The sequence below is a fragment of the Artibeus jamaicensis genome, unplaced genomic scaffold, assembly GCF_021234435.1.
Source record: "Artibeus jamaicensis isolate MK-2021 breed Jamaican fruit bat unplaced genomic scaffold, CSHL_Jam_final contig_2259, whole genome shotgun sequence".
Taxonomy (NCBI): Eukaryota; Metazoa; Chordata; class Mammalia; order Chiroptera; family Phyllostomidae; genus Artibeus; species Artibeus jamaicensis.
Genome location: NW_026521468.1, coordinates 254,895 through 265,855, shown reverse-complemented (window position 1 = coordinate 265,855; position 10,961 = coordinate 254,895). Strand labels below are relative to the sequence as shown.

Below are 10,961 nucleotides of genomic sequence, written 5' to 3'. Positions count from 1 at the left end.
TCGCTATCCTGAAGTCTGCTCTAATCTCTCTCCTGAACTATACAATGCTATGACTCTAACTGCTGAAAGACATTTTTATTTTTACAAGAATAGCCTGCTACTAGTACTTCAAATTCAGATCTGAAACCAAATTCACCTTCTCCTCCAAACTTGACTTCATTATTCTTTCAATTGTGCCCACACGCACACACGCACACACACGCACGCACGCACACACCACAACCACAGATGGTTGGAGCTCCCCTCTGCACCCCCTCAACACCTTGTCCACACCTCAAAAAGCCCAGATTACCCTATCATAATCTCTGGCCCGTGGGTATGTTTGTTTGCCTCTTCAAGTACAACAGATCATGAAACTCCTTGAGGAACAGGAATTGCACTTAGTTGCCTATGTAGTCCCAAGAACTGTTGAAGGTGCATAATATAATCTTAAAAAGAGAGCAATGAACATGGACCATCCATCCCAGCCAAACTGGTCCATCTGGTGTCCACATGATTGGCATTTTCACGGATCCCACTTCCAAGAACAGTCCTGCCTCATTCAGAAAAACCCTACCCATCCTTCACAAGAGTCAGCCTAAATTTCACCTGCTTCACGGAACTCTGTCAGGTGACCCATTCCGAGACTCCTCACTCATCAGTCTTACAGTGGTAGTTCAGTGTCAGGAACCAGTACCGCCTTTGAAGCTACACAGGCCTGATTCCAAACCAGACTCCAGCATAAACTAGCCGTGCCCCTATGGGCAAATTCCTGAAGTTTTTTAAAGCTATAAAATGAGGTCAGTAATACCTATCATAGAGGATTTGGGAGAGCGGTAAAGGAGAGTAAACCATCTAAAACACAGTAGATGTTCAGAAAGTGTTAAATCCTCCCCCACCCCACCCCCCGCCCACTTCATTTGTCACTGTCATGGCACCCAAGTTGACAACGCATGTCATCTCTCCTCAGGTCACAACAACTCGTACCATCCTTAAGAGCAGGAGCTGAGTCTTAGACATTTTTCTGTCTGCTCAGCACCCACCTGTCTATGGGTCTCACACGGAAACATAATAAAAATTGAGAGTAACAAAATTACAGTCACAATGGATTACGGCACTCAAGTGTACGTTGTGCCAGGATTGGAACTGCCAGGCATAAACATTCACCCCACTGAGCTGAATTACTGTGTGGCACCTCCACTTCCACTCATGGCAAAGGCTGATTTCAACAAACGACGGTGCAAATAAAGACAAATTAATCTGTAGAGTGTACAAATAAGTAATCTTTGATAACATTAAAGATGGCTTAAATTAAATGTTACAATCGGTTCTTAGAAGAATCTATACATGATTTTTGTTCCCATGTGCTGTTATACAATGGTTTCCTTTCATATATTCTTCAGTTTTAATATAATCGTGACAGATCTCTCCACACCACTTGTCAACTCACTGAAACGAGATTGAGATTTTTATATTTTCCCACCAGGGGAAAGGAATTAAAGGCTAATACCAAAAAAAAAAAAAAAAAAAAAACTGGTAAGTTCAAGATTCAAAACTTGTGATAATTACAGGGAAAAATCTTTCAAAAACTCGAAGTAAAATGCTTTCTGTCCAAATTGCTCTCATTAATACCGAGCCTCCAACATCCTCCGTGAACTTACTGGAGTGTTTTTTCTCCCCGTCCTGACTTATCACGGCTTCCCTGGAGCGCGGACTATCTCCGTCACGGATCGGTTCCCACGGCCGGGTTTCGTTCTTTCCTCTCACGCCTGCCCCACTTGCGTGCGGGAACAGGTCAGAGGAGCTGCAATTTGTTGGGTAGGAACCTCCGCTCTGACGATCAACACCTCATTCCACTGCCAACCACGGTCCCTTTCTCCGCAGAAACTATCTCTGGAGCTTTCATAAACTGGAATGTGCAGCTATAAATTTAATTTGTAAAAGCAATTAGAAATAGAAGAGCGTGTGCCAAATACCATCCTTTCAAAATTGTCATGCTTCCAAGCTCGCTGTGTTGTGTTGTGCTGTGTTGTGTGGTGTTGTGCTGTGTTGTTTTCCCATGTGGAGAAGGTCGCGGTAAGGAATAGAGGCATCAGTTCTATCAGATCCATCCACTAGAGCACAGCACGCGAACACACACACACACACACACACACACACACACACACACAGAGGGATAATAGGAAAGAGCCAAAAGCCAGGCATCGGAAGACCAGGTTTCTAATCTCAGTCCAACCACCTATTACAGATCTTTGGGCAAAATCATAACCTCTCTCAGCTTCAACTTCCTTGTCCATGAACTAGAAATAATAACCACCATCCCTATCACAGCAGCTTCTTTCAGAGATTATAAAAACACAGCATCACAAATAGCACTGTATAATTACACAGTGTGTGTGAATGCATATATATATATACATAGCAATGTCATTGTCTATGGATAAATATAAAATAACTTTATACCATGTGTTAAAGTCCCAATTAAATACTTCACGAGACAAATTGTTATACCAAATTCTACACACAGTATACCAATAGAATTTTTTTTTTTTTGAGAAATAGAATCTAGCTTGGAAACGTGTTCAGTCTAGTTCATAATCTTTGGAGTGAGTATCATTCTCTAATCTACATAATATTCTTGTAAGCAAATTTTTTACTGACAATCATAACATATCTCAATTTTCCCTTTCAATCAATCAAACAGTATAAGAAAGTATTGGAGGATAGTTCTTCATATCTTGTGCTAAGAATGTCTACCTTATGGTCTTAACAGTTAAAAAGGATAATTTCATGGTTTTAGTTTTTTGATGTTAAAAAGAGCAACACCATTCAATTAAAAAATTCCTAAATCATTATTCACTTCCAATTTCCTAGGTAAAATATTGATGTTTTCATTAACCCAAATAAAAGATTCCCTATGTACACACACACATATTTCCTATTTCCTCCATTGTGCTTTTATGGTTTTAACTTTTTATATGTGGCAACTTTTAAATACTAGTAAAATTGTTTAGCATAGGTGTTTTATTTTCCTTTTAGTTGCTTACAGTTTTCTACAAGATCTCTTAAATTATAGCATGATTCTGGCAGGCTTTATGCTATTTGTTGTTCCAATTAATTAAAACTGTTTAAAACATGAGTTTTAAAAACTGCATACTACCATAATTTTGCAGTTAAAATTCTTTTTCCAAACTTTGCAAACACTCTATACAACCTAAATTAGTGGTGAGATCAAACTGGATTTTAACAGTTGCTCAATGTCCTTCAAAAGGTTAAAAAGCATGTTTATCTGATCTACACCCATTTTCAGTTTCAACACAGCACACCTCTCGTTTGTTCTCAAGACAACTTTAAAACCATACCTATTGGGATTGGTTATTAACTGAAGATAATTTATGCAATCATGAGCCAAAGATGCTAAACTGGCAAAATGAAAACTATGCAAGTAAGCAAACTCTACCACATGTGGGCCACACCTTCTCCGTATATAAAGGCTTTGTCACTGTCCTTGGTAGCAGCAGGCACTCCCTGGGCTAAGCAGCATCACCATGTCTGTTCGATACAGCTCAAGCAAACAGTACTCTTCCTCTCGCAGTGGAGGAGGGGGTGGAGGCGGAGGGGGTGGAGGCGGATCCCTCAGAGTCTCGAGCAGCAGAAGCTCCCATGGTGGAGGGTACAGCTCAGGGGGTGGTTTCAGTGGTGGCTCTTTTAGCCGTGGGAGCTCTGGTGGAGGCTTTCTGTGCTCATCAGGTGGCTATGGAGGAGGAGGAGGAGGAGGTGGAGGACTAGGAGGTGGTTTTGGTGGAGGTAGCTTTGGTGGAAGCTATGGAAGCAGCAGCTTTGGTGGGGGCTATGGAGGAGGTGGTTTTGGAGGAGGCGGTTATGGAGGGGCCAGCTTTGGAGGTGGGGGCTTCGGCGGAGGCAGCTTTGGAGGCTTTGGTGGTGGTGGTGGTGGATTCGGAGGAGATGGTGGCCTTCTCTCTGGAAATGAAAAAGTAACCATGCAAAACCTGAACGACCGCCTGGCCTCCTACTTGGACAAAGTCCGGGCTCTTGAAGATTCGAACTACGAGCTAGAAGGCAAAATCAAGGAGTGGTACGAAAAGAATGGCAACGCAACCCAGCGCCAGCCTCGCAACTATGACAAATACTACCAGACTATTGAAGACCTTAAAAATCAGGTAAGGGGCATCTTAAAGTCCAACTTGAAGTCTATTTTTCAACCATGTATTCCAGATCAATCAATTTAAAATTAACCATGACATAGCCATTTACTATGTTTGCCTGTGTTACTTTCTCGAATCCAAAAATAATCCAGTCTCATCCAAAGTAAATATTTGTGATGGTATAGTCATTTCAATCTTCATCTGATGCATGTGTTAAGTGTCTTATAGGATGGTGGACTATTGAAAATTGTGTTGGTTTTAATTAGTGTATAATGAGTCCATAATTAAAATACACTAGATCATTTACAAATAGAAAAACTGAAAGAATTGTTAAATGAGTCAGAACAAAATACTTTTCAGATTGATAACCAAAAAAGCACTCATTACCAAAAATGCAAGAAACATTGATGCTCCAGTATGAAATGAGGTATCGCTGGCCTCTAGGGATTTGTGAATTGTACCTACTGTGTGCCAGCTTATGTGTGTATTCATTTAGAGTAAATATTTATAACACATCAAACCAAATAAGGTATGCGTTAGTCAAAACTTGGCTGACCTACATGAAAATCACCTAGTATAAGAGCAGGGCATGCATGCAGGGACACAAGCTATATAATTCCAGTTAGTTTTCAGAAAGGAATGAAGTAGAAATAGAAGAGTATAAACCCTTCAAGAGAACAAATGATCCCATTTAAGTGTACAGGTAAGCCTGCAATATTTCACATTTAAAATAAAAAATTTCCCCCAAATTGTGTAAGAGAATGACATAAAAGTGCAGTTCACCTATTCCAGTATAAAAGCCATATTTATATCTGATTTCTTTACCTCTTCCTGCAGATCCTGAATCTAACAACTGACAATGCCAATGTCCTGCTTCAGATCGACAACGCCAGGCTGGCCGCTGATGACTTCAGGCTGAAGTAAGCTAAGTCAATGGGCACAACATGGTCACAACAAATACATGAGTTGTTTTTAACAATGACTTTGGATGTCCACAACAGCAATTACAGTTTTCTGAATTCATTTAAAATGAAACAGTACTGGAGCTGTCAGAACAATTTTCCATTTCAATATACCTTTCTGGGCAATGTTAAAAGAAGAAAATGCATTTTAAAGTAACTGCCAAGCTTCTGTGCATTAAACCACTAATAGCCCTTTGTGAATTAATATTTGATAAATGTTGCCATGATATAAAGTCAACTTATATTTGCTTTTTAAATAGTCTCCGCCTTCATCTGGTGCACCTCCCTTAAAGGTTACAGCCAGTAACTGCACCATGCTTGTTTCAGGTACGAGAATGAGGTGGCCCTGCGCCAGAGCGTGGACGCCGACATCAACGGCCTGCGCAGGGTGCTGGACGAGCTGACCCTGACCAAGGCCGACCTGGAGATGCAGATCGAGAGTCTGACTGAAGAGCTGGCCTACCTGAAGAAGAATCATGACGAGGTGATGCAAAAAAGTTAACATGTACTTTCCCCAGCCCAAACACTGCTCATTTTGGTCACAGAGCAGTCACTGATTTTCTCTGTTCCTCAAACAGGAAATGAAAGACCTTCAAAATGTGTCCACTGGCGATGTGAATGTGGAAATGAATGCTGCCCCAGGTGTTGATCTGACCAAGCTTCTGAATAACATGAGAAACCAGTATGAACAACTTGCTGAACAAAACCGCAAAGACGCTGAAGCCTGGTTCAATGAAAAGGTGAGCCACCTTCCATCAGGTGCGGCCAATGAAGATTCCGTTATCGTTGCAGAGTTTTCTCACCTTCCCCTTTTTTTCTAATACTCTAGAGCAAGGAACTGACTACAGAAATCGACAGTAACATTGAACAAATATCCAGCCAGAAAAATGAGATTACTGAATTGAGACGCAATGTTCAAGGTCTGGAGATCGAACTACAGTCCCAACTAGCCCTGGTACGTTCATAACTCTCTCACACAAAGTTTCGTGCTCAAGTAAGAATACGCAACAACAGAAAATGCAGTTAGGGTAAGAAAGCAGAACTAAAATCGGAGCTCTTTGTTAATGGGGAAAAAAGCATTATTGGCATTGATCCAAAAGTGCTGAAACTGAACTTTGTTATTAAGTGTAAAACACAAATTCTACTTTCTTTATGCTTCTATATGATGTCTTAAATCGCTAAGATTCACTGATCTCAGTCGAGCTAAAGGCTCGTTAAGCCACAATGTATTCTTTCCTCTTTTCAGAAACAATCCCTGGAAGCCTCCTTGGCAGAAACGGAAGGTCGCTACTGTGCTCAGCTCTCCCAGATCCAGGGCCAGATCTCCTCTCTGGAGGAACAACTGCAACAGATCCGAGGTGAAACCGAATGCCAGAACTCTGAATACCAACAACTCCTGGATATTAAGATTCGCCTGGAGACTGAAATTCAAACCTATCGCAGCCTGCTAGAAGGAGAAGGAGGGTAAATTATGCACTTTTTAAAAAATTATCTTAACTGATTTTATTCAATATTCCAAATCACAAGGCTCTCCCATGACCGAGGGAAGTGCCAGAGACTGGGAGAAATGGGAGCAAAGGGGGGAAGCAGAGAACAGAAAAAGACGTATGCGACCAGCCTCAGTGTCTCACGAACCTGATTCCTAGGGCTGTTTGTATATAAAGTTGTTTTTAATGAATGAGTTTTCAAATACATACTTGGCAGGGGTGTCCCCCCTGAAAACGCATTATTTTTCTAAAGAAACAATAAGCGGGAAAGCAACGCTCCAACTCCCAGCTTACAGTTAACTCAAAGTCACGTCTACTCCCTGTAGTTCCGGCGGCGGTCCCTACCGCGGCGGGCGCGGCGGCGGAAGTTCCGGCGGCGGCTACGGTGGCGGTTCCGGCGGCGGTGGCGGCTACGGCGGCGGCGGTTCCGGCGGCGGAGGCGGCGGCTACGGCGGCAGCAGTTCCAGCGGCCTCGGCGGCAGCGGCGGCAGCGGCGGCTACGGCGGCGGCAGTTCCGGCGGCGGCGGCTACGGCGGCGGTTCTGGCGGCGGTTCTGGCGGCGGTGGCGGCGGCTACGGCGGCGGAAGCTCCGGCGGCGGCCACAAGTCCGGTTCCGGGTCCACCGGCGAGTCCTCAACTAAGGGACCAAGGTCAGCAGAAACTAGCTGGGGTAATTAGAATTAGTTTTAACTTTCTAAAAAATTAAAACTTTAGGGTTCCCACGTGCATTTTTAAAAAATAAGTTATACTGAAGGGCAAGTGGCATGATCTAAAATGCTGTATTTTAAACATGGCTGGGGGGGGGGGTTAAGCAACGTTAAAAAGTTAAATTTTCTTTTTCAACTTAGTGTATTTTTCTTGTACAAATTTTGCTTGTTAATTAGTGGGGACCCCCACAAGTTGCTTAATCTAAAGTCTTTTTTGTGTGTGATTCACATACAGATACTAGTAAAGCCAGAGTGATCAAGACAATTATTGAAGAAGTGGCACCTGATGGTAGAGTCCTTTCATCTGTGGTTGAGTCGGAAACCAAGAAACACTACTATTGAGCCACATCAAGGGGAAAGGCCATGTTGTACAGATGCCCGAAAAACAAGGTCTCCAAGAAAACACTCTGGTCTTAATGGTCTCTGGCAATAGGTTCCCTCTTTGAAAATAAGGTGTCTAAAAGGTGTTTTGTGGTTTCTGTATTTCTTCTTTTCACTTTACCAGAAAGTGTTCTTTAATGGGGGAAAAAAAAAGAGAAATTTCTGTTCTCATTTACTAATGAATCAATAAACTTTCTTACTGATGCAAACTATCTTATTTGGTCAGAACTGTCTTTATTTAAATTAGATCTTTTAACTTGAAACATTAATAAACTGTAGCATTTGAAGATGGGTTTTTACAGACATTCCGAAGAGAGAATTATTGTCGTTATGATTTGTCTGAATACACTGTTTAATCTTTTGGGTGTGTTGGACAAGTACCTGCAATCTCACTGAGTAAAAAGTCCCTAAGTCACCAGCCTTATCCTTTCTTAAAGACACACAATATGTAGAAAGCTCTGTCTTTCAAATAATTTCAAGCCTGGAAATTCTGAAATATCTCAACTAAGACCCCCCAAATAAAGTTAATTAGAAAATTCACATTTTCCGATTACTTGACTTCTCCCATTTACCTGCCCATATTTCCTTCCCGTTACTATGTTACTTCTGCCCATTTGCTATACAGCTTAAGAGAGATTTTCCAGTGTTTTCTAGCACAGTGAAATCATGTCAAACAAAATCATATGGTGTCCCTCAGATGAATGGGAGAAGCACTGGCAAGCCCTGGTGATGCCAGTTTAACCAAAGGGACATCTCTAGGTTTTAGCGTTTGCAACCATGCCCAGTGATCAGTACTAAAAATCTGGTACTGGTAGGGTCAGTCCCATCTCCACCTCCTTCAGTGGTAAGAACCCAAATGAAACTACTTTATACTCTGCTAGTATATGGGGTAGGTAAGGGCTGGAGTTACTCTCTGCCCCTAAGACTACTGTATGTTCCCTGATGTGCCCTGTGTCTACCAAGTAGCATTCTTCAACAGCCTGATTTGAGCTCCAGTTTTCCCAAGGACCTGAGCCCTAGTCCCCAAGCCATTTGCTTGGAACTCCTGCTAGGTTAAACCCTACTCTCTCTACCCCAAATTGATGACTGAAGCCCTGTTTCCATGTGAATACATTTCCCAAGAGTCAAGTTTCTCCATGACCTGCCTGGCACCAAATGTTAACCATAGTTCAGAGATTCTCCGCTTTAGTCCAGATGCCCTATCATGTATGTGCCAGCCACTCTTTGCAGGGGTGGTGGGAGCAGTCTTCCAAGGCTCACTATTGAAGCCCCACCATGCCAGCCTGTGAAGCTCTGAAACATATCACTGGGCTTTGAACACCGGCTGTGTATATGCCAATTGCTGTTCAAAAACACTGTCTTTTAAAATATTTATTATCTAACAAAGTTAACCAAGTCCTTGAGGCCTAGGGTATTGTCCATAATCTGAGATGACCCTTCTCCTTGTTCTGAAGAGCTCAGTATTAGGGAGCCTTTTCTCTTCTCCCCATTCATTCACAAACCAGCATCTCAGCTGGTCAGAGTCCTCTGTCTGACTGGGTGGGGGAGCCAAACCTCCATTCCTGAGAGGTCTGAATGTGGTGGTCCTGTTGTCTCAGGTTTCCAACTTTCCAGTATCTCCTTAAACAACGATTTATATTCACTTCTCTCTGATAAGGCACTGCTTTCTTGGTTGATGTTGACTAAACTTATTCTGGTAATTGTATTGCAGTATGTGTATGTCAACTAATTCTGCTGTATACCTTATATTTACATAGTGCTGTATGTCAATTATATCTCAATAAAACTGATAAAAACTACTTTTTGAAAGAACTTTTTTTACTGGACTCCAAAAGTACAGTTTAATAAAGGCAGTCAGTCTAAACAATTTGATTTAACAAGAACATTAGTATCAGTAAAAAAAATCTTTACAGGTCACTATTTCTGTTACTTAGATTTATCATGTAGTTATTAATAAAAAAGATCCTGTCACCCTGGTGGGTGTGGCTCAGTGGATTGAGTGCTGGCCTGTGAAGTGAAAGGTCACTGGTTCAATGCCCAGTCAGGGCACATGGCTGGGTTGCAGGCCAGGTTCCCAGTTGGGGGCACAGGAGGCAACAGATTGTTTCTCTCCACGTCAGTGTCTCTCTTTCTCCCTCCCTTCCCCTCTTTCTAAAAACAAATAGAATATTTTTAAAAATCCTGTACATACCCATACAGATTCTAAACCCGTTACAGAGTCCTGCTATTTAAGCAAGACAGTGTCCAATGGGACTAGCAGAGCCGATTTTTGGCGCTCGTGTGGAATCCTACTAAACAACAAAAGCTTATTTCTCCAAAGACTCTGCCTAAAGCTGTTACAGGCCTTCAAGCTTTGCCCTGACTTGGATGTTCATGATCATTTGATACTTTGGGGTGGAAAAGGAACTTTGTAATAGTCAGCTTAATAGGGGAAATAGCTACAGTGAGGTTAGCTAACCAAGGCCCACCCAGTACTGACCATTTAGATTGCATGTTGAGAGTGAGGATTAGGGAAAGAGCTGATTTTGTGGTTATAAGCGTGCATTTCAACATCGCGATTCCCCGGCTTCAAAGCGGAGGTTCCGAACCTAAGCCACATCCATTTGAAGGTGAGCACTGCCCCCTGGTGGGAATAGGAGGACAGGGGCAAGAGCAGTTCATGTGCGATTGCAGGCTGTGGTGCTGATTGAGGAGAAACCGCTCACCTTAACTTAGGCTTCTTTCCTTTTTTTACACAAATGTTCTTTTGGAAATATTTTCTTCACATGTGCAGGGTGTAGACACGTTACACCCATAACTTGTCTACTTATTATTTACAGTTAATCATCAGGTCCTGAAGAGATTTATCATTCCTTTTATAATATTCCAGTTCTTTAATATTTTGATTCAATAATTCAGTAACAATTAAAAGAATGATTTTACACTTCATGCAACATGTTAATACTATTGACGACAACACTGAAAGGAGGCATTTGCATCAGCGTGGCCCATTCAGAGTGCATCCAAAATGTGCTCGTGGTGCCAGGATCTCAAGGTCATCCATCTTCTGACATCCTGCCAAGTCTTTGCCTGGCATGTGCCTGGTGACTGAGCAACTCGTTTAAGGTTTCTGCGTCCCTGTTGCCTCACCTACCAAATAAAGGGGTAAAACTAGGCAATATCTTAGGCTCTTTGCAGCGCAGAAAGGTCTCACAACTTTGCCCAGAAGCAGCATTTAAAGGCCACGCTGCTGCCGGTGACAGACAAGTAGCAGCTGACCAGGCTTCAGGCTGCTTGTGC

General features: G+C 42.3%; 1 protein-coding gene across 2 annotated transcripts; it reads left to right on the top strand.

Moving 5' to 3' along the window:
* The first annotated feature begins 3,369 nt into the window (after positions 1-3,369).
* Positions 3,370-7,895, top strand: KRT10 (keratin 10). Of its 2 annotated transcripts, none has more exons than XM_037129740.2 (8): positions 3,370-4,160; positions 4,983-5,065; positions 5,435-5,591; positions 5,686-5,847; positions 5,937-6,062; positions 6,354-6,571; positions 6,921-7,244; positions 7,537-7,625. In XM_037129740.2, the coding sequence occupies exons 1-8, from the start codon at positions 3,528-3,530 to the stop codon at positions 7,541-7,543; spliced, it is 1,710 nt and encodes a 569-aa protein (XP_036985635.2). In that variant the 5' UTR covers positions 3,370-3,527; the 3' UTR covers positions 7,544-7,625. The 2 variants fall into 2 exon arrangements, with proteins under 2 accessions (XP_036985635.2, XP_036985634.2); XM_037129739.2 differs by having other exon boundaries at positions 3,380-4,160; positions 6,921-7,264; positions 7,537-7,895.
* Positions 7,896-10,961: the final 3,066 nt, after the last annotated feature.